Source organism: Saccostrea echinata, unplaced genomic scaffold, assembly GCF_033153115.1.
Source record: "Saccostrea echinata isolate AGI-Se365-2 ecotype Australia unplaced genomic scaffold, CSIRO_AGI_Sech_v1 ptg000001l, whole genome shotgun sequence".
NCBI classification, from domain to species: domain Eukaryota; kingdom Metazoa; phylum Mollusca; class Bivalvia; order Ostreida; family Ostreidae; genus Saccostrea; species Saccostrea echinata.
In genome coordinates, this window is record NW_026889750.1 from 23,073,884 (window position 1) to 23,098,454 (window position 24,571).

Here is a 24,571-nt window from a genome sequence, read left to right on the forward strand (position 1 = left end):
TCTTTTTCTATTATGCTAAAGTGATAAAGAAGAGAAAAATAACTAATATATATTATGTATATGTATACAAATTATACATGCAAACAATGCACTATTTACATGTTATAATACAACATCTAACTATTTAAAATAATTTTTCAGTGAAACTGAGTCCGTTTAGTCGCCTTACAATCATGAGTGAAGGAAACAAGCTGAAAGAAATCCAAACTGTGCAGCAAGGATGGAAAAAACAAGCCGAAAAACTGGTTGGTGTATAAAATTTACCACTCTAACATTAACAATTACTCGTGTAGTAAATTGATCAAAATTTTGTTGTTTGTCCAAGGAAAATGTAATAGGAATAAGAATGGGGTATTTTTTTAGGAATGATGTTTAGCATCAATAACCATCTAAAAAATGGTTTGCATTTAAATTTAAGGTATTAAAGTACTTCAAAATATATGTACAATGGTTAGGAGGAGTGCTTATCTAGAGGAAATTGAACGCCTACCTGGTAAAAATGGTGATTGCATGATTGATTTTTAGTTGTCAATCAGTGCTCCATATAATGTTTCTCCGCTTGTCCAGTCTTATTGCATAGGTGCCCAGCAATAGTGTTGTCAACTTTTTATTAGGTCACCTGAGTCACTCAGGTGACCTATTGCTATCCGTTTTGGTCTGTCGTTGTGCGTTAACTTTTGAACATTTCTAACTTCTTCTCTAGAACCGCTCAACCAATTTCAACCAAATTTGGTATATATATATAGCATCTATGGGTGAAGGGGAACAAAAATTATGAATTTCATGGTCCCTGCCCCCCTGGGGCCTGAGGGGTGGGGCTAAAACCACCAAAATTAATGCAATTTTTAAAAATCTTCTTTACTCCTAGACATCAAGCAGTCAAACTGTTGGCGTGATTGTAATAAGCATTGAGCCCTCTACCAAAATTGTGAATTTCATGGCCCCAGGGTCAGGGGTTCTGGTGTTAGGGCGGGGCTCTATTGATTATATAGTGAAAATGCATTAATTAATTCTTTGAAAATCTTCTTCTCTGCTCCTGGGTATTAAATAAAGTAACTATTAGTAAGTACATAGTTATGATGAACAAAAGTGCCTCTTCCAAATTTGTGAATTTCATGGCCCCAGGGTCAGGGGTTCTGGTGTTAGGGTGGGGCTCTATTGATTATATTGTGAAAATGCATTAAATCTTTGAAAATCTTCTTCTTTGGTCCTGGGTATTAAATAAACTAACTTAGTGCATAGTTATGATGAGCATGATTGCCTCTTCCAAAATTGTGAATTTCATGGCCCCTGGGTCAGGGGTGTTGGTGTCAGGGTGGGGCTCAATTGATACATATAGTGAAAATGCATTATTTCTTTGAAAATCTTCTCTCTCCTGGATATTAAATAAACTAAGTACATAGTTATGATGAGCATGGCTGCCTCCTCAGAAATTGTGAATTTTGTGGCCCCTGGGTGAAGGCTTCTGGTGTTAAGATGGGGCTCTATTGATTATATAGGGAAAATACATAAATTCTTTCACAATCTTCTTCTCTGTTCCTGGGTATTATTCAAACAAAGAAAGTGCATGGTTATGATAAGGAAGAATGCCTCTTCCAAAATTGTGAAATTCATGGCCCCTGGGTCAGGGGTTCTGGTGGAAGGAGGGGGGGGGGCTCTATTGATTTTATAGTGAAAATGCATAATTTCTTTCAAAATGTTTTTTCTACTACTGGTAATAAAGCAAAGAAACAAGTGTATAGTTATGATGAGCAAAGTGCTTCTTCCAGAATTGTGAGTTCATGGCCCCTGGGTAAGATGTTCTGGTGTAAGGGGGTGGGGGGGGGGGGGGGGTGGGAGGGGGCTTTATTTAAATTATTTAATTATATAGTGAACATGCATTTCTTTGAAAATCTTCTATGCTTCTGGGCATATTCTAGGCAAACAGAGTAAAAGTTTTAATATGCAAGGGTATTTTTACCAGAATTTTGAACACCTGGATTATTTAGTCAAGTGTTCTGGTCCTGGCCAGGGCTCTATGAACTTGTATTCTGCTGAGCAAAGTTATTCCCCTTTGCCATTCACCTTTGATAATTAATCACTGTAAATAATGTATTTGAAAGGTTAATAGAATAAGAGAATTATGCAAGAATATTTATTGTATAATACAAAAAGTACTTTCATAGTTTTAATGATCAGGTAGACTTGGAAATAACAGTGATTGGGAAGGCCATAAAGGTCAATGGGAGACTATGGTGTAACTTTCAAAGTTTCTAATGGGCCATTTTGAAAATGAATGGGCCATCCATATATTCTGATGAGCCATCCGTATATTCTGATGGGCCATTTCAAGAAAAAAAACAAAATGACAAACAAAATGTGAAATAGGAAAGGAAACACGTTTCTTTATCAACCAAATCTTATATTTCACGTATGGAGTGTTGCACATTTAATGGAACCCACAAACAATATAATTTTCTCATATTTTGGATCAATAACATCAAAATCTCTATGAAACATGGGAAATGAGTGAGGTAATGTACCTTTCATGTCCTAAATAAACTTTATAAAGTGCTTCATGTAACAGGAAACAGTTTTTGCCGGGTTTTAACCAATGAGATTTGTTGTATTAAAATGACTGCATTTAAAACGAAAGTAAAACAAGCAAGGAAGTCGTACGCAATATATTTCCAACTAACATCACTAAAATTTGAATGCGCTAGCTACCAATGGTTGATTTAACACACCAATTTTCACTTCAATGCGACTATGGCGCATGGCACAAGCCCTTCCCAATCACTGAAATAATAGATGAATAAAAGTGAGGCAAAAATAACTTATCTTTTTTAATGTTCTTCAAAGGCCAAGAGAGACCAATGTGAGAAATAGTAATTTGGGATTAAAAATAGACATTTTGTTAATAGTCTGCATGGTAATAGTGATAAATGGGGGACAGATAGATTCTGTACCAATTATTTTGTTGATGCTTATCATACTATTTTTCTTGCTTTTGGGCCACATTTAAAGCTTCATTTATCAGTTTATGGATCCTCTAAATTGTTGTATTGTACTCAGGTGACCGTTAAGGCCCTTGGGCCTCTTGTTGAAGTTCAAATTCTTATCTTGGTTGTCAAATTCGATTGGGTTTGGGAAGATCCTTTTTTTTACTATTAATTCACATAACAGTATATTATAGTTATTTAAAAGTGTTGTGCTTTACATGTACTGGTACTATGCCTAAATAGTGCCAGGGCTTGACACATGGTGCACGAGCTGGAGGCGAGTGCACTTTGTGTCAAACCCTGACTACTATTTAGGCATAGTACATGCAAAGCACAACACTATTGTTATTATTATGTTGACTGTTGTATGAAAATGACAATTTAAATAAATCTCTGTGTGCATGTCAAATCTCATTGATGACTTTTTTGTACATTCCTTTATTAAGCATTATATATACTAACAAGCGTTTTCATTATTCCCTGGACTCAGTTTGTGTAATGATGTGTAAAGTGTAATAATAATAAGTACAAAATTTATTTGAATATTTTTTCCATTAGCATTGTTTCATAACCCCATACAGTGATTCTTTTTTTTGTTCTCAAACTTGTTAGTACACCCCTATGAGGACATCACATTGTGATCCGTCATTATTTGTGTTTCATGCAGTTTATGTATAATATATACAGATACAGTTGAACCTCATTATCTTAAACTCAATGGGACTGACAAAAAACTTTGAGATATCCGAAAGTTCAAGATATCGAGGGTAAAATACTTAAGAGTGCGCGGTAAGGACTTCCCAGTGAGTTCAACATATCCCTGGTATTTGAGATATCGTGTTCGAGATACCGAAGTTCAAATGCAGTTTCAAAGAATTTTGGTAAAGAGAAAAAAGTTTATGTGGCACTATTTTGGAAAAAAATTTTTTTGTTTATTTTTCCTTTAAGTGTCAAGTATATGAAACTACTTTTATATACATTAAAATACACTTTATGGAGTAACAGCTTCTGTGGCATAATCAGTAGCGCATCCGACTGATGATCTCGGGGTCCTGAGTTCGATCCCTGGTTTGGGTGCTGTTGGATTTTCTTCAGAAAAAGAAGCTCTATTTCTGCACAGAATACTTTGCTTTATAAATTATAATCCTTAGAACACTATGTTAAAATATTTGGGTATTGATTATATAGAGAGCAACTTACAGGAAGCATAATAATATATTATAGTCTGTCCCACAGAAGCACTTCCACCACATTTTAACCGAAATCAAAAAAGCATGGACTTATTTTCAAAGTAAATATCATTAACATTAGAATTTCGTCATTTCCAAACTAGTTTTAGCTATATTGGATACATAAAACTTGAAATAAACATGTATGAAATGATTTTTCAATGTCTATGGAAATTTACAATGTAAATTTCCACCATTACTGTTAAGCGCAAGAGGGAGTTGTTGTTACAGTATTTCCAAAGATAATCCAAGTATGACATATAATTTGATTCCATGTACAACATCATTATGTTAGTGATAGCAAGCAGCTGAAAACCACAAATAAGGATTGATCCTTTTCCAAAGTGGTGGTAATTTTCTTTCTGATAAATTCCTGTAGACTTTGAATTTGCTGCTGTGTCAATGTACAAGTTGAAGGTCTTATCAAAGCAGAAAGTTTGATAAAAATAATCTATTTACTGAACCTAGTTTGAAAACCCAGATATTCATAGATGTATTTTGAGATTTAATGCAAAACAAGAGGCCCATGGGCCACAACACTCACCTGAGTAACTTTGGCCTCGCTGTTTTTCACTTGATCCCCCCCCCCCCTTTGTAGTACTTATTGTGGCCCCCACCCTACCCCCAGGGGTCATGATTTGAACAATTTAGAAACTACACTACCCCAGAATGCTTCCAAATAAGTTTCAGTTTTTCTGGCCCAGTGGTTCTTGAGAAGAAGATTTTTTAATGACCCCATCAAATTTTTGTATTTTCTTGATTATCTCCCTTTTGAATAAAACTTGGCCCTTCATTTTAACAATTTAAACTCCCCTTCACCCAAGGATGCTTTGTACCAAGTTTGGTTAAAATTGGCCCAGTGGTTCTTGACAAGAATTTGAAAACGTGAAAAGTTTACAGACGGATGGACAGACGGACGGACAACGGGTGATTAGAAAAGCTCACTTGAGCTTTCAGCTCAGGTGAGCTAAAAATGTCCTTGATGCAGACCGACAATACAGTTTTTATTTTAGTTACATGTAACACAATATTTATCAATTTGACAATGATTTCATTTACACATGCATTGAAAAATTGTTGTACAAGTAAAAATTATGTTCGGACAAGTGAATTTCATGGTGACTTGTCTGAAAAGACAAGTAGGGAAAAAAGTTAATGTAGATCTAGAGCCCTGTCAATGTCTGATTAACCTTTTTTATTCTTTAGAAATAAGGTAACATTCCTTAAATCTAATTTAACAAATATTTCACACCAAATGGGCAACTGGTCTTCTAAATTTTACTCTCTTAATCTAAAATTTTACATGCATCAAGTACCAGTGGGAGAATGCACATGTATACCTCCAGTCTTGTACATACTTTACAAGAGAAAGAAGCCTGCCATCTACATTGATTATTGCTATAGAAACATGAGAAAAGGATAGCTGCTATAAATGGCTCATCTTTTTCTATCATACTGTAAACCTCTCTTAGGTTGCATTGTTTTCATAACACCTTTTAATTTACAGTGTAGAGAATTCCAGTTGATGGGTGGAGAAATGATCATTGTAGCCAGACAACCAAACAAACAGCTGTTTGCTTGCTGTACCTCCAATGCAGAAGAAGGCATGGTGAAAAATTTCAACACCTTCAAGGAATGCTTGCCAGTTTCACAAAGTACGTCTCTAAAAGAGTGTCATATGAGATATTCATTAACATGATGAAGGGAAGTAATTCATGCAGCATTGTGACAGTAATGCAATAATTTTTATGATAGTTTTTTTGCAAATTAGCCATAGTTGGGATATATATGTACAGGGAAAATCCCAAATAAAATTTTTCAAGAAAGAAAGTTGTAAAACACAAAAAATTACCATTCTGGGAGGGAGGGGTGCCTTTAGTCTGCAGAACTTATGTATCCAGTAAAAAGAAATGAGAATATGAAGAGTGGGAGAAATTAGTACCTTGGATTAAGAATTTCAAGTTTTATATACTGAAACACAAAAGAAACACAACAAGCAGTAATCTACAAATATTTGAGTTTTTTTTCTATTGATTTTCAAAAATGAATACACGAAGGTAAAACTTGATTTGAAAACATCAGAGATTTGATAAAAATGTTAAATGATTATCTTTTAACTTTAGAAAGTAACACATGACTGTTAAAACACCCCCACCCCGGCCATTCAATTACAGCGTGCAAGTCTGCCATGCACAACAGTTGCAGCTTGATTTATATGATGCAATAGGTTCATCAATCTCGAGATCTGAGTGAAAGAAATATTCTTTGCCACTTTTAAATGCCTGTTTTTCAGATGATGAGGTCAAATTTTCTCTAGCCAAGCGCAGTGTAGGAACCCTTGGACTTCCGGTCCAAGGAATGTCATTCATACTAATGATACGTAAAGACTGTTGAGGCGTGATGTGGGTCATATTTGCATCTGTAACTCTCCATCACCTTTATTTTGAGATTTTCCAGCTAGAGCAATGGAAATGCGCACTTCAGTCATTTTCAGAAAGCCTTGGCATCGCTTACGGAAAAGAAAGGGGAATTTATTTTTCGGGACATTGCTGCATTACTTATGATGAACAGATACAAATCCTTAAAACCCCATATTATTGCCAAATGTTTTGTTAAACATGCAATTTTTGATTCTGTTGAGCAGACTCAAACTTAACTTCCGGTAATGGTATGAAAATCATTCAACCGTTAAATTACCGATATTTACAAAGTTAAAGATGTCCTTACTTTTAAGATACACAATTATGTCCTATATGTAATATTTCCCCCTAAAATATGATGTTGCGTTTCTTTTGCGTTTCAGTATATATTTAGGGAAGAAACACTAATGGTAAAACAAATTCCCCTAAATGTTGCTTTGAAAAATAAGACTGATTGAGACTTGGATGGTTCATTTTCCAAGAAAAATACAGAGGATCGCCTATTAAAATTAAGTTTGAAATACTAACAAATTATATTTGTCAGGCTAGAATATTTTGAACTTATTAAAATTTAAAAAAAAAAAAGAAGAAACATGATGTATAGATTGTATGTGTAAAGTTTACATAAAATTTTAATGTAGTTCTAGACTAGTGTTCTTTTAACTGATAGTTGAAATAGGAATGATTATGTATATCTGCTGATGCCTTTGTTGTTCAGAGGAAGTGAACTTGTACCTAAACAACTATTCTGAGTGAAAATGTTTTCTGTTTTAGTTAAGATAAAATTTGAAATAATTGTATGATATGTGAGAAATCATCCCCCCCCCCCCCCCCCCAAATAAATAACACATATATTTATCCTACTTGTTAAATGAATATAAAGTATATTTTAAAAATTCTTAAATTAAAAACAAAATCTTTGTCCTAGGATCAGTGAAGATACCTTCTGGGATGATTCAGAGTAAACCAAATAATGACAAAGCAAAAACAACAAATGAAACTCAAATTGAGAAAGGAAAGAAATTCATTGCTACAACATCCAACAAACAGGAAAATGTAATCCAAGAAACTTCCATAAGTAAGACAACTAAAGAATCACTGAAAAGGAAAATTCTAACAGGTGAAAAAATTGGTGGGAAAAGTCAGCAAGAAAATGAAAAATACCATGATGTTGATTTAGAAGACACGGAGGAGCCAGGACAAAAGAAAGTGTCAGAGAAACAGGACAAAACAAACACCAGTAAGAAATCCAAGACTAAAACCTCAAATACAGCAGAAAAAGATAAGAAATCTGATGCTAAAAACAAGCCCGTTTTACATGGAATTCTAGCACAATCTGCATCTGAGAAAACTACTGATGAGGGCAATGAAAAAAATTCTCAAAATGGGACAGTCTTCAAAAGAATTCAAACAAAAAAGCCCTCAATTTTATCAAGACAACCCATAACCAAAACACCTAAATCAGAGGCTGCTTCTGTGTGCAAAGCATCTGATATTGTCATTCAGATTTCTGTAACGGCTTCAAAAAGTCCATGCACCAATACAGATACAGTGTCTGTGAGCAGTAAACCTGTGTCCCAAACAAGCACAGTTACTTCTAAGATTGTCTTGCCTATCTTTCTGTCTAGCAAAGAGGCAATAATTACACCTCAAGTGGCTGGTAAAGACAGTGGTAACAGTACTGCCCACACACTGACAACATCCAGTTTTGCGAGCCCAGTGGTAAGTACCCCTGCTTCTCATGCTCAAAAGGAGAACTCTTCAGCAGTGGAGAGTAAAGAAGCCCAAGCCAAAGTAGTTTCTCAGAAAGGAACCTCTCCAAATATGAATATGGTTTTGCTTGGGACTTCGAATCAATTGTGTCTTGTCCAACAACCATCTAAAGAAGGAACAGTTCAGCTAGCAGCAAATCAGGTGCCCATCCCACAGACGAAGTTGCTACTTCCATCAAGTCAACCACAGTCAGCACAGACCACAAATTCTGCTCCATTACAGTCAGGATTAATTTTGGTACCATCAAGTCAGACAAGCATAGGTACCACTTATGTGGCACCAATGAAGGCTACCACAACAACACCACTAAAGATTCTACCAAAGGGTGATCAATTTGCTGCACAGGTTAAGCAAACTCCCAAAGTGCTGAATGATACAACAACCCCTACGTCTTTGCCAAAGGTATTTATTTTAGCAGCACCCAACTCCATGTCATCTGCATTAAAAAGTAACAGGACAGGCTATATTGTACCAATGTCAGCCACACCAAACTCCATGGTGTCCCAGGCAAGTGCTGCCTCAGCATCCCTCTCTAACAGCACAGAGACCTCCACTGCCACTCCAAAAGACAAGACAAGTCCAGCATCTCAAATTTTGCTTTCATTTATCAAAAAAGAACTGAAAGAACCAGAGACAGGGGTTGAAAAGACTGTCAACAAGGAAGAATCCTCAGCAAAGTCACAAAAAAAGGAAAAGGTTTCAGTTCCACCACTAAAAGAGAACAGATTACCTGTTACAATGGGTTCTTTTGTGAAGATTGGCAATGCTTTGTACCAACTGGTAGTAAAGGATGGGCAGCAACTTCTTATACCAACTCGACAACTCCTGCCGAATGGACAGCCAGTGACGACGACCTCAACTGATCCTAGGAGAACACTTACATTACCTAGGCCTAAAAAAAGAAAATTTGAAGAAGGAAAGGTAAAACCTCACTTGTACTTATACTGTAAACCAAATTTTATTCGCGTGCAAGAAATGTCCCAAGTTTTGCGACCTACGTAAACTCACGAATAATAATCGCTGTGAACCATGTTTTTCATTGTATTTGTAGAGAATGTTTCCTTAGTCCCAAAAATTAATCGTTGCGGATTGATTTCAAACTGAGGAATCGCGAATAGAAGATGACACGATTAATAGTTGGTTTACAGCATGTATTTTAGTACATGAACACTGCATGCTTTGAATTGTACCTCTTTAAGAAATGCAGGAAAGTCAAGTTTATTCCATTGTCATACAGTTTTGATGGCATAATTTATGTCATAATATGTTTCAAACCTTTACTCTCTGAAGTCTGATAATAAAATGCAAGAGATTTTTAGAGATGGTTATTTTTACAAGGTTAAACAATTATATTTTTTAAGTATTTCCCATTATACTGTAATTGTATGATATTTAGTTTGTTCAGTACTTGACAGAAATAGCATTAAAAAGAATACACTCCCAAATGTAACACATTTACATTATTACTTCAATTCTTATGAATCCAACTGCAAAGTCAAATTTTACATAATACTGTACATCAGTTGGATACTGAGTAACTTTAAAAACTCCACAAAGTACAAAAATATTTCATTTATTAATAGAGAGTGAGTGCATCTTGTAGCCCTTTTGTATCAATGTTTTATTTAGTTTTACAATTAAGCTTATTGCTATTTACCATTATTAATGTGATAATGATGGGATGTTCTCTTTTTCATGAAATGCCTCAAAAGTTGGTAAACATTTTCTTCATATTATAGGACTTGGACTCTGGAAAAAGGCAGAAAACATCCAATGCGCTATCTTTGAAGACTCCAACCAATGGTAAATAAACTACAAGTAACTTCTTTTTTATCCGCATGTATTTTCATTCAACTTGAAATCTCATGCTCTTTTTGGGGGGTCAAATTGCAAGAAATTTCATACTGTGGAAGTCAGAACATATCTTTCAAACAGTAAATGAGACATAGACTATGAATGTGCATATATACAATATGAATAATTTTGACATATAAAGTGACATGAAGATCAGTATGCAATTAAGAGCCATTCTCTGTAATTACTTGAACTTTTATATAGTAGCTGTGGCACGCATAGTCTCAGAATTTCTCCAAACTCTCTATGATAAAGTCCTTGATACCTTAAACTCAAATCAGGCAAAAAATGGTTGCTATGTGTCATGGTTTCCATAGCAACACGTCCTAAAGTTTGAAAAATGGCATTTTTCAACATGTTCAGTGTCCCACAATTAACGTTTGCGGCAAAGCAAACAAGTGGTAATGACTGTTTCTGAAAGTTGAAGGTCTGGTGTCTTAAATATTGGATAAACATGTTTGGTAAACCAACTATTATATACGTTACTATGGAAACAGAGTATTCAAAAGTAATAATTTTGTTCATTTAATTTTAATAATTCATACACCTAAGAATAAAATCAATTATAGGTTGAAAAGCAAGCAAATAATACACAAAAGATCCTTGAAACATATGCCAAGGACGAAATATGAGATTTCTTATGGGTTGGCAATGGTTGCCATGGTTTTAATACCACGAAGTGATTTTGAATTTGTTCTCTTGGTGTTTCAATCTTATCCTATCTTTTTAAAAAACATATTTCTATATAACTGATGATCAATTTTTAAAGGCGTTGGTGTGACCCTAATTTTCACATTTCAAAAATGTCAAATTTAATTCTTTAAATAGAGCGTTCCTATGGAAAATAGCTGAAAAAATATGCTTAAAAATGTGAAAAATATGATGTTTCCTTGGATACGTACCCTTGTATGTAGATTACCAAAACTTTTATGATTGATATTTATGAATAACTAACCTGACTTTCAATTTTGACTACCACCCAATCTCTAACTGGATGCAAAAAGCTGGCAAATAGGGTTTAATATTGATATAAAATTAACTAAATCGAACATTTTCACTTCTTGGTAACCATAGCAACAGTGTTGTATTTTTCAACAAACTTTATCAATATATGATATTCAACTTTAGTTCTACCAGATAAGTACTATTCAAGGTTAGTCAAATAATATGTTTCTTGATTAAAAGGTAAGTAAATTCCTAAAGCAGCAAAAAATATATCACTTTAAACAACTAGTACGTTGTTTCCATGGTTACACTGCAGAAAAACAATTAATCCCAATTTTTCTTATGTTGTTGGTGTTGCAAGGTCCTTAGGATGTATATGTGCCAGTCATGAATTTCATTGTTTTTCCTCAAGATAGTAGCATTAACCCAATCATAGCAACAGATTTTGCATGGTAACACTGTGTTACCATGGCAACCATGAAAGTTATTTTTAGAATAATATTGCCAATACCTGATTACTTAAGGTCAAATATTTTTTATTGTTTTTCTTAAGTTGTTGATCGAGTTTGATCATGTAACATCTATCATTTGTGAATACTGAGCGTTTTTCAGCATTTTTCAGCATCTAAAATGTATTCCAAATGTACCCATGGTTACCACTTACTTAGAGATAAATTCTAAATAGTTTCTTTATAGCGTAGGTGGCAACAAGGTGTCATGTTTTTGTGAGAATGGTTTGTTTGTTTTTCTTAGTCTTTATTAAGGCTTCATAAAGATTCAAAGTAGCTGAAAATCTCAATTTTTTCAACTTTTCTGGCTGTTACCATGGCAACCAAGACACATAGCAACGAAATGTTGTTTGATATATGTTTCTGGTGTCAAGTTGTAATAATGGGCAAAGTTTCATCAAAATCGGTGACCATGCGTGGCAAAGAAGTTTAAGTGGTTACAGAGAATCGCTATTAATCACAGAATATGATCATTCAATGCTAACCTTATGTTTATATTCTTCCTGCATATATATGTACATTTTTTTTACCACTGATATTTTAAAGTTATTATATCAAGTCTATTTTTAATTTATTTTATTAATTTTTTTTCACTGCATAGCTGACAATTCAGTCACTTTTGGGAGTGACACCCAAACCAAAAGTAGTGAAACCTGCCATCAAATTACAGTTGAACTTCGGTATCTCGAACACTGATATCTCGAATACCATGGATATCTCGAATTCATTTGGAAGTCCCAACCGCTTATTCCTTAAGTAATTTACCCTGGATATCTTGAAGCCTCAGAAATCTTGAGGTTTTTTCTCGGTCCCATCGAGTTCGAGATAACTAGGTTTGACTGTATGTAATTTTTTTTTCTGTATTCATTACCTTTACATAATCTCCTATATTTTTCTGTATATTTACCTTTACAAATTTGACCTACCTTTTGCTAACAAATGACCCTCTTGATGGACATCCGCAGCCGAGTCTCTGTAATGCTGTACAATTCGATAAATGTTTCATTTATGCTACATTGACTGATGAAATTGTTTTTTCTCCCTCAATGTAGAGTTATAAATTGTACAAGGAAAACAAATGTGGAATTTAAATATAATCACATGTTTAGATGTTAACATCTTTATTGCTTGTTTATTTATTTATTTAGTCATTTGAATGAATTTTAGTTTTAGTTGCGGAATTTCTTGAAAAATGTACCGGTAATATGATGTTCTTATTTTTCAGTTCATGAAGAAAAATATGCAGAATCAGAGAGTGACCCAGAAGAAGAAGATCTGTCTGAGTTAAATGAGGTACAGATCACCTTATATTTAGCATAAATCCCTCCCATGCCCTGTATATTTTTAAAAAATCGAAAATTTTATTTTGTACAGTAACTGTTGTAGTTTAATTGTATGATTTTAAATAGTGGACGGTTACATGATTTTGCATTTTGAAAATATTAAATGTTTATTAGCAATCCAGATCTTATCATGATTTAATCCATTTCTGTTTGTTTATGTTCCTTAGAGGGAGCCAACTAAAAGTGGGAATTTAACCTAAAAAAATCTGTTTGATTTTAAATACACACTCTATCAAAAGATAGCATTATCTTTTGCAAAGCTATAACTACTCCAATAAAAAAACATACAAAAGTTAGGAAGCTTCAATGTTCAAATATTGGCTGTTGCAGCTGCAGTAAGGGTGCAGAATTATAAAAAAAAAAAAAAAAAAAAAAAAGAGAGAGAGAGAGAATAATGTACACAGGAGGGCTGCTTTTTAAAATCTTGACAAATTAAGCTTCTTTTATCAATATTTCCAAGTATTTGCATGCAGTGTGGATTAAAACTATTTAAACCATGGCTCCAGAAGTGTGCGAGGGGCCAAATCTAATTAAAATTTGACTTGCACGCTACAATGAATACATCATAGAGGAGCGGAATTACAAGTCTAATTTTAAATATATTGTGAAGGACAATGATATGAACTCATACTTTTGGGAGTTGAACTATGTTCAATCTCTCTTGGCTATCACACACAGAAAAAATCACTGGGCAAGCAATTTTTGTATAGGTTATTTAATACCCTTCTGTGTGAGCCAATTTACTCAGAAGTGCATGTACCATGACAAATAATAGGCATTTATATGCATCTACTGAAGAAATTAAACACAACACAATCATTAGTTTTCATTCTGTAATTTTTGGCAAATAAGTGAAAAAAGGATAATTAACATACATGAAATTTTTACTGAAAGCTATTTTGTTTCTTCAGTTTTCATGCTCACAAGCAATTTCTAGACCACCTAATTATGCCATGAAGGGCCCTGGGCAGACAGGGTCATAGCTGACTAGAGTCGTTGAAGGGTATTTCTGACTGCAAAATGTCACCGCGTCTCAAGAATTTAATTTTTGTTTGCAGGTTTATTCCGAAGTATTTTATGAATTAAAGTAATTTGTGCATAAAGTATTGTAGTTATATAAAGTATATCAATTCAGTGAATTTTGAGTTTCCATAAACTATATAATTGTTTTTTAAAGAAACAATGTAATTATTTAACGTTAACTTTAATGAAAAGTTTTTTCTCTATATGATTGAAAGTTCAGCTCCCAGGAGTACATTCTGTACTTTGATTACTCATGTACATATAAATATATATATTTTATACATTACAGTATACCAGTAATTGTAAGAATTTTCTGTGGAATTTTTGTAAAGAACAAACGAGCAAAAATTTCTCATATTTATTTGACAGCTTATTCACATGTGAGTTCAAGTAATGTCCTTCTCTTCCCCCCTTTTTTCCCCTTCATATCTCCCAAAAACCAGTAAGATTTGGAGCAGGGCCATGAAAAGAGTTAAAAGTTCAAGAACAAGGCAATAGTCTGTAAAATTAATTATGCAAGCATCAGCATAGTTACTGAAAAGAAAATCTTCTTAAATTTTTATAGTCGTAAACCACAAATACCTGATTTCATGCATAAAATGTAAACTAAAGCTAGTCTCAGGTGAACAGGGGGAACCATGGGTCTTGTAAAATATAAATTGAGGGTAAATCTGTGAATTTCAAATTATCCAATTACTTTCATTTCGCTAGTACTGTCATCCAAAATCATCCAGTTTTTATCATTAAAAATAATTAAAACAATTTTTTTCCAGCATTTCAATAAGTTCTCAAGGTCTCCATTGTTTCCAACTTTCAAAAAAGTTGGAATCTTACTTGTATCCCTTGTTAGTCTAATGAACATCAGAATTTTTTTTTTATACCCCCCGCAAACGAAGTTTAGGGGGGTATATTGGAATCAGCTTGTCCGTCTGTCTGTCTGTCTGTAAACGAGATTTTGTCCGGATCATTTCTTGGAAACTGTTGCAAGGATTTGTCTGAAAATTTGTACACTTATTCTTCGCCATATGAAGGTGTGCACCTGGTATTTTTATCATGATTGTATAATTTTTTTGCATTTTACGGGTGTTTTTTTCATTTTTATTATGTGGTTTTGTCCTGATCTGTTCCCAAAGACTATTGCATAGATTTGTATGAAAATTTGTACACTTATTATTTACCATATGAAGATGTGCACCTGGTATTTTCAACATTATGTGATAATTTTTCTGCATTTTACAGGTGGTTTTTTTTTCATTTTTATTGACTTAGTCATTTTGGGTTCATGTCTAAGGTTTGAGACATAGAATCTAGAACATCTGTACAAAAATGTGAACTACAGCTGAAAACTACTCATTAGAACTAAAAAAAAATCACAAAGTATTAAAAACAGTTTTTACATTACACAGCAGATAGTGTAAATCCATTTGTCCCTTGGGAGTAATGAGTGGACATGTATCCAGTTAAAGATTAATTAATGAGTTCAGTGTGGGAAGCTGTTAGGGCAATATTCTCTGATCAAGCAAATCTTATCTATATCTCCTGGGAATTAGGCAGAAAGAAATAAAGATCTCTGTTGTCTAAGTCTCTAAATTGTAATTTATGTCTGTCAAAATACTTAGTTACTGGAACCAGCCTTTTATTTTTAAAATGAGTTTGATATAAAGGTATTAAGATCAATTTGATTTTGCATAATTAATTATGATATTTTTTTTTTTCAACAATCAATTTGCAGAGTGTCATGTCTCACAAAGATGACAGATAGTTGCGAACTAGTTTTTCAATGTAATTAAAAACACTGTAATTACTAGCACTGATGTTTTATTAGGCTGCACCTTAGTTTCATTCATTAAAAAAAATATAATGAGTAATTAAATTTTCACTCTAAATGTTTAAGTACATTGTGAACACCTCTCACATCTAGAAAACATTAGTGATTTGGTACTTTCTCTGAAAAACCCAGCGGGGGGTATTTGTCCCTTTAGGACAGTTCTAGTTTTTTTTTTTGAATCTGGGATATTTTTTAAAATACTGTAAGCATATTTTTACCACGGGGTTATAATTCCATAGTATCACAATCTCTGTTCAATTCACGAGTAAAAGATTACATGGATTTCTTGGACTGCCTTTGTATGTCCTCAGTGTGTGGTATGACAAATTTCCACGGAAAATTTTTGACCATGTACATTATCATAAATTAATCCCACGTGGAAAAAAGTACATCTACAGTATTTTAAATACTTTGAATATTCTTGTGTGACAAAAGAACAAAATGAATTTAATCTACTTTTATTTTACATAGATGTTAGAAAGGAGAAAGAAATCCAATGAATCTAGACAAGAAAGCGCCTCTCAAGCACCTTTAAATCAGCCGAAATCTTCTTCCAAAACCCAGGCACATGAAAATGAGCAAGGAAATTCCACAAACTTAAAATTTAATTTGAATTCCCTTGAGGCACAGGATAGAGACCATGGATTTTCCCACCCACAACCTGATCCAAGTATTCTCCAGGAACAGGAGAATGAGCATGGACATTCCCAAGATGCACAACAGAATGCAGGTACCACCCAGCAACAGGCCAATGACCATGGGTATTCTGTTCAACAAGTAGATATCCCCCCAGTTTTATGTAGCATGTGTTCATTCAAGGCTTCTTATTGGAAATCAATGGCTGACCATATGAGACATCATGGGTCTAAGAGATACTGCATCAAGTGCAACAATTTCATGAACAGTTCCAAGTTTAATGTCCATAATTGCACCAGACGAGGCACCAATAAAAATAGGAAGCAGATTTGTCTGATCTGTTCTCGATTGGCTAGTAATGCCTTTGAATTGATCAAACATTACAGAGTCAGTCATAGAACTGATATTGAGAAACGCTGTCACAGCAATTCACTATACAGAAGTGTGAGATCTCAGAAAATTTTTGTGTGTAAAGGTTGTGGGACATTGGAATACACAGAGCAATACATGTTGAGTCATGTAAAGAAGTTTCATGTCTGTGAACGTAATGAGTACAAAGAACAACAGAGCCCCCAGTTTCAGAAAAGGGAACCAGTGTGTGTGTGTCCAGTGTGCTTTTTTCATTTTCCAGAGAAGAAACATTTGAATTTCCACATAAATCTCTTTCACAGTGGCAAACGCGGTGATACTATCGAGTGCAGTTTGTGTGACAGCAACTTTTCTTGTAATGATGAGTTGTTTGATCACTATACAACTCATAAACCAAATATCAAATACAAATGTGCAATCTGTGCACAACACAAAGAACCTATGAATTCTTTGGAGGAGGTGCAACATCACAGAGATATTATCCATCCCTCAAACAAACTGTGTGCCTTACTCTTGTGTCCAGAACCACAATGTCAGGAGACCTTTCAAGAAGACATAGACTTTGTGCTTCACATTATCCAACATGAAATAGGAACAAAATACAGCCATACATGTGCCAAATGTGATTTTTCTACCTCCTCTGAGAGCATGCTGTCGAAGCATGAATCAAAATTTCACTATGAATCTGAAAAAAGGTGTCATGTATGCACAAAGCGCTTCAAACTGCCGGAAAACCTAACAAAACATATGGAAATACATAAGACAATGTTAAAAAGTACCAATGACACTTTTATTTGTGATCGCTGTGGGCAAATACATACTAACATTTCAAAGCACAGACGACACATGAGCAAACACAGGGAAAAGGACCGTAAGGAGGAACAACCATGTAAAGTGTGCGGCGAAGTTTTTGTTTCAGCCCAGAATGTAGCGAAACATATGTTCAAGTGTCATCCAGAAGTGGAACATGATATTCAGGCACCAAAATACCCATGTGCTTATTGTGACTATGTCAGTTTGAATCGTGGCGATTTTCGCCGTCACATGTCAACTCACAAGAGAACCAATCATTTTGTTTGTAAAATATGCGAGAGGGGCTTCAAGGATAAACCAGGTCTCAGGATACACATAAGACTTCACAAGCAAGGACGAAATAACAAGAAATTCAGGTAAGAATTTTTTTATTCATTTGGTTCATAATTTAAACATTTCTCTGTATTACTTTAGCATCCAAAAAATACTCAAAGAGAAAAAAAATGACGCCAAATCATTTCATGATTTCCAATTGCAAGGCATATGAATATTAAGCATCAGAATTAAAATGAACATTGTCAACTTACAATTTCTCAACTGAAAAAAGGTTATTTCATATCCTGCATAATATGCATACATGATCACAGTTCATCATTTTACATTACATGCTTTAGTAGTAAAATTTTTAAGATTCAGATTTCTTTCCATATTTTCGGGGTATTAATAAAGTCTTAAGTTTCATTCTATTTTCCTCAAAATTCTTTAATGAGGTATTCCCAATTTTTTTTAATTTAAAAATGATGTGTAATCATTTAATTGAAAACAAAATTTTAATTAACTTTTTTCTACAAATTGAATGACTCTTAAGAGTCTTTTTCTCAAGATTCAGATTGCAAACTGCCTTTGATATAAGGTGGCATATTAATTTGCACCTGTCAGTTTGTAGAAAAGTGTTGTCAAGCAGAAACTTGGTACACTGGTACCCCTAAAGAACAGATGATTCCTATTGATTCTGATGTCACAAGGTCAAGGGTCAAAACTATCCAGACCACGTACTTCATATAATTTTGAGAACCCTTTGCATGACAGAGATCAAAATTGTTACACTGCTAAGGCCAGAGATCAAGTGTTGAATTTTTCTGGGGCATAGGAGGATTTTGTTTGCTCAATATCTTGCGACTCCTTTGCATCACAGACATACCCTTCATCCCCCCCTCCCCCCCCCAAGACGTACTATTTGGTTTTCTAGTCACATTACAGACATTTTAAAGTTAAAGTCGATCCTCTTCAATAAGGGATGGGGTCACTTACCGTAGATCACTAAATTTCCATGACACCTTATTTTCGCGAGATTGTTGTTTGGTATTTTTAAAAGCAAAACAAAATTTCCACAAATTTGGTAATTGCTCTGTATAATCTTTAATAACAGAATTATACACAAGAATGAAATTTTCACTTAATTGCTTAATTATGCGAAAGTAAAGTTCTCGCAAATTAAGTGATTTACAGGGATACTTTCAAAAGTAATCGATTAAATTACAATTACTGGTGCTTTGGATTTTAAACATAATGGATTACAAGCTGACCAGCCATTCTTTAAAGTATTCCATTACTTTAGATAACTTGTGCATCATGTACTATATGGAGTCATCATTGCTCGTGGGAGACCAATGTTTGTAGAATTCATGGGTCACCCTTACCCAATACCCACAAACATTAATTTTGGAAACATATTGATTCATTGAATATACTGTATACTGTAGATTCCTAAATATATGCGAGGAATTAATTATCGCGTAATTACGCGAGAAGCACTACTCGCGAAATAAAATTACTCGCTTTTATTTTTATGGTGCTTTAATGTATGTAAAATCTGTAAATAAATCACCCATTCACGAATTATTGTTCTCGCGATTTGACACCCTTGGGCCATTTCACGATATTAAGTACTCGCGTAAAATAAAGAATCTACAGTAAACAAATAACCCAGGAAAATATGTCCCCAGGAACAAGTAAAATTTTGCTTACACGTGAACATTGACCCCAACAAATTCAAATGATTCCATAGTAATTGTGATTACTTTTGATTACTCTAGAATCTAGATAATATTGTTTGTTTGTTTGTATGTTGTTTAACATCCCTCTCGAGAATTTTTCACTCGTATGGAGACGCCACCACTTGCCGGTGGAGAGCTGCAAATTTTGTCCTATACTCGGCACTTACAGCCATTGAGTAGTGAGGGATCTTTTTCGTGCCAGCACCTACTGCGACACGGGACCTCGGTTTATACGGTCTCATCTGAAGGACCGGTCTCCACGTCCCACAGTGGGATTCGAACCCGCGACGTAAGGATCAACTCCTCACACCGCAACTCTAGAGCAGATCTAGATAATATTAATTTAAAAAGAAGTAAATAATTTTGTTCAGGAGAGAAACAGTTTTTTTACAGGACATTTTATCCTAAATTTACACACTTTTTCATTGCATTTAATTACCATTTACATTTTAAAGATAAGATCACTGTGATTTTTTTTTTTAATTAATTCTTAAAATTAAGAATGAACCTTAAATTGTTCATAGGAATTTAATTCTTTAAAATTAAAAATGAACCTTGTTGATTAAAATCGAAAAAAATGAAATAAAACCGTGTCATTTTATTTTCACACTTTTAAGGTGGCTAGTAAAGTGATTCTGGCTATTAAAATTTCGTTATTACTAGCCCGACTAGGCTAGTGCTGTTTGTAAATTGAACAAAGTTCTTATTAGAAATATCCATCACTTGGTCAATGGATCAGTGAACTCAAACCTGAAGGCAATGTGGAAAATATAATATAGCAGTAACCAAATTTGCACACTGAAAAATGTTAAATCAGAATATCACCAAGAATATCACCAATGACCATGATTTTATGCATCTTTTTCCACCATTGTAATTATTGTAAAGTAATCCAAAAGTAATCATGAATACAGAACTTTCTTCAGAATAACTGATTAAATTACAATTACTTGTACAATGTAATGAGAAAAATGGATGGTTACTGATTACTCATGATTATATAGCAAACTGTAATTGATTACAGTTGATAATGAATTATTTACTGATAACAGGATTACCCCATCCCTGCTTCAATGTTGCATTGATGTATATGTCTCAAAAATATTTCTTGTTTATAATGTAAATTTTATCTTTTCAAACAGGTGTTTTGCCTGCCATATTGACAGGGATGGAAGTAGAATGAAGGTTCACCTGCAAACTGAAAATCACAAAATGAATTGTAAATTGGCTGGCATAAATTTGGATGATTACAATGAAGACCTGCTGAATTTGTTTCCATCAAAAGTAGAGGCTCTGAAACTCCCAAGGAAACATGTAACCCCTATATCCTATATTGATCAATGCCAAAAGATTCACAAAAAGCACTGTAAAAGAGCATCTCTTCTAATGGTTGAAGAAAAGTCCTACACAGTTTTAACTCCAGATGGGGATGAAATTCAGCTGGATATGCCCTCCAGAAATCCAAAATGTGAGGAGTGTGGATTGTTGTTCAAGTCATTTGAAGATTTAGAGGAACATCGAGAACATGTTAGATTGTTAGAGCTTTCATCCAATAGAAACAACTTTGTCTGCGAGGTTTGTGACATCCATCTCTTTGAGAGGATAGGTGTGGCCAAGCATGCTACCTCAAAAGACCATATTGAAAAGTGTCGCATTAAGGGGGTGGATCCTGAAGAGATTTTGAAAAAGAGTAACATTTCTAAAGATGTATCCTCCAAAAAGAGAAAAGAATTGCCAACACATGGATATAGATGTAAGGTCTGCGATGCATATTTTGCTTCACGAACCAAGAAAGCTGTTCATATTGGCAAGGACATTCATGTCAAAAAGTGCCAAGAGTTAGGGTTGGATCCCGCTGGTGATCATTTTGAAGATTTAACAGACCAAAATAGTGAAGAGAAATTGCCAAGTAAAGAAAGAAAGAAAACAAGCAGAATTGAAAAAGCAATCAACAGGCGAAAAATGAAACTGGACAGCATAGAACTCATGGGTGTAAAGGTACCAAGGCTGATTTCATTTGAATGTTTAGTGTGCCATGTATTGTTGGCCAGCAGGATCCAGGGCATTGATCATTTGAACACAACAATGCATAGAGAAAAATGTTCAGATTTAGGCATTCAGTCTACTCCTGGTAATCTTACAGTAAAGGCATCCGATATCCAGTCCGTGGTGGGGAAATCTATACCACAACTCCTAGGAGTAGCAACAGACACAGTTTTCCCCATTTCTGAAAGAGAAAGAGAAGTTTATGTGCGCCAGATTGCTGAGGCAGAAATGATATCAAAAAAATTTTCAAACATTAAATACCGCATTGTGAAAATTCGACCCAATTCGGATGATGCTCAAGTTGTAGTGGCAGAATTGCAAGATGAGGATTTGGAAACATCACAACAGTCCATAGAAGTGCCACAAGAGACCACAACAGCTGTGGTTAACTGTGATGCTCCACAAACATTCAGAGCTGAAGAAGAGTCTTCTTTGGATACAGCACAGGAATTTTCTTTCATCAGTGAATCTATGTGTAACTCTGTAATGTCTGGTACCCAAGTATCAGTGCACCAAGGTCATGTAGTTCCAACATCAGTTCTATCACCTAAACAAAGCATTCTTAAGACACCAAAGGCCACAGTAAAAAGCACTTCAAGTCGCAAAGCGATTTCCCAGAAAGGTGATGTTTTACAGCCTTCCAGCAATCAACAAACAAAGTATGAATCTTTCCAAGAAGTGGAGGTGGAATCAGCAATGGTAGTGGACCAGATTTTCTATGAAGATGTAAGTGAAATTGAAATATCTGAGAACATTGATTTTGAGACTGTCAGTGCTAATGAGCTGAATCATTATGATTCGTTTTAAGAAGATTGAACATTGATTTTTTTTTTTTAACTGTTAGTGACGAGTTGAATCTTTTAGATTCATTTTAAGTAGTTACTCCATTAGTGTTACTGTTTTTGAGTGTGTGGTTTTGACACATGAAAACTGCTTTTAGAATATGGATTATTAAATTTATTCAAATTAATTCTTTTTCTTAATGTTATGACATAGAGTTATACCCAAAACATTTATTGCAATAGAATGTTTTTTGGAATTATTAACTTTCATTTACACAAAAATATGGTGATATAAAAGATGGTTATGAACTTGATGGGGGATGAACAGATATTGATTATTTTGAAAATTTAAATTTACCCTCTCGATTATAAGGAGAGATACTGTTAAGCTCACTTTAATGAAGACAAGTTTTTTCTATGGTGTTGATGTACTGATTAAATAAGAGCAGGTATCGGTAAACCCTACTTTTCATAGTTGTGGATCTATGGATGGACACTTCCACTAATGCTTTTGATGCTGCAATTGACGTACAGTTTGGATAAATGTGCAGATTAGTGTTTATGGAGCAGGTCCATTCTCAAGAAACTATAAGCCATCCCTACTATACTTGCTTCAGATGCAGCATTTGACCTACATTTTCTATAGATTGAACAAGCTTAATGTTTTGGATCAACTATAGCTTTATATAAGCCTTATCTAATCAAACTATTACTTGCATAGATGATGTACATGTATCTAGGTTGCACTATCAGGCATGCTTTGGATGCTGCATGTCGCCAATATTTTTTGGATGGGCATTGGTCTATTACAAAGGAACTACTAGTCCTAGTTTGTTGCATCTGGGAATGCCCACCGAGAGAATACTCATGATCATTTGATGTGAGACTTTGCCTTACAGATTTGTCAAGATGAGCAGACAGAGTTTTGTAATTTTTGATAACCTGATGACTAGAAAAATGCATCTAGAGACCCTGAATCACAAACATTTTCTACTGAAATTATGTGAATGCTCATTGTTTCTTTTTTATTTAAGACTAAGGAAAGAGGGAGTCATACTGGAGACTCCGATTTTTAAGTCACCTAGGTCACTCAGGTGAGGTAGTGCTACATGTATCTGTCTTTGTTTATATTGTGTACAACCTTCTCATCCTTTGATGCTTTCTTTAAAATTGCTTTCCCATTTCAACTTGATGGGGATTCAATTTCCTTTCTAAAGGGAGAAGAAAAGTTTTGTCAGTTGAATGTTTTCTCAAGAAATGCTGATCTAAAAAAATGACAAAACTTAATGTGTGGAAGCTGCCCTATAAAAAAATTCATCTCTTGCTCAAATCATAGCCCAACACGCATTAATGCTGAAGTTTTATATTGAATTTTTTGTCAAGAATTGCTAGGCAGCATATTGGCAAACTTTATACATATACAAGAATCCTCATGGAGACTCAAGTGTGTTCAAGTCATAACCCCTGGGGCAGGTATGGGCCACTAAGTCCAAAGTTTTACAAACAAACAAAAGAAGAATTTGTTCATTGTCGTTGTCATTGTAAATTTTTAACAATATCATCCTCTTCTCCAAATCAATGGGCCAATTTAAAACAAATTTGAAACAAAGCATCCTGGCAAAGGGGATTAAAAACTTGTTGAAATGAAGGGCCACACTCACCTGAGTCACTATGACCCTGCTGTTCATCATTAGATTTTTTTCTATATATTCCTATGTAAAACTTTGATTGCCAATTGTGGCCCCACCTTACCCCTAGGGATTATGATATGAATAAACTTGAATCTACCCTACCCGGTGATGCTTCCTTAAAAATATGACTAGACATGGCTTTGCTGTTCATGAGAAGAAGATTTTAAGATTTTTCTTATATATGTTCCTTGATTGCCCATTGTGACCACACCCTACAACCTGGGGCGGGGGGGGGGGGGGGTTGTGTCGTGATTTGAACGAGCTTGATTCTACACTATTTTCTATGTCTATATTTCTATTAGCCCCAGGGTTCATGATTTAGACAAACTTGA

General features: G+C 34.4%; 1 protein-coding gene across 1 annotated transcript; it reads left to right on the forward strand.

The window, feature by feature from the left end:
• Positions 1-146: 146 nt before the first annotated feature.
• Positions 147-22,736, forward strand: LOC133187391 (uncharacterized). The gene is made up of 7 exons (XM_061322749.1): positions 147-245; positions 5,718-5,865; positions 7,559-9,324; positions 10,143-10,206; positions 12,937-13,004; positions 16,377-18,079; positions 20,863-22,736. The coding sequence occupies exons 1-7, from the start codon at positions 174-176 to the stop codon at positions 22,571-22,573; spliced, it is 5,532 nt and encodes a 1,843-aa protein (XP_061178733.1). The 5' UTR covers positions 147-173; the 3' UTR covers positions 22,574-22,736.
• Positions 22,737-24,571: the final 1,835 nt, after the last annotated feature.

Coding starts and splice junctions, on each gene's coding strand:
- LOC133187391 (XM_061322749.1), top strand. CDS start 174: ATGAGTGAAGGAAACAAGCTGAAAGAAATCCAAACTGTGCAGCAAGGA. Junction 246..5,717: donor AAAAACAAGCCGAAAAACTG/GTTGGTGTATAA, acceptor TTTAATTTACAG/TGTAGAGAATTCCAGTTGAT. Junction 18,080..20,862: donor CGAAATAACAAGAAATTCAG/GTAAGAATTTTT, acceptor CTTTTCAAACAG/GTGTTTTGCCTGCCATATTG.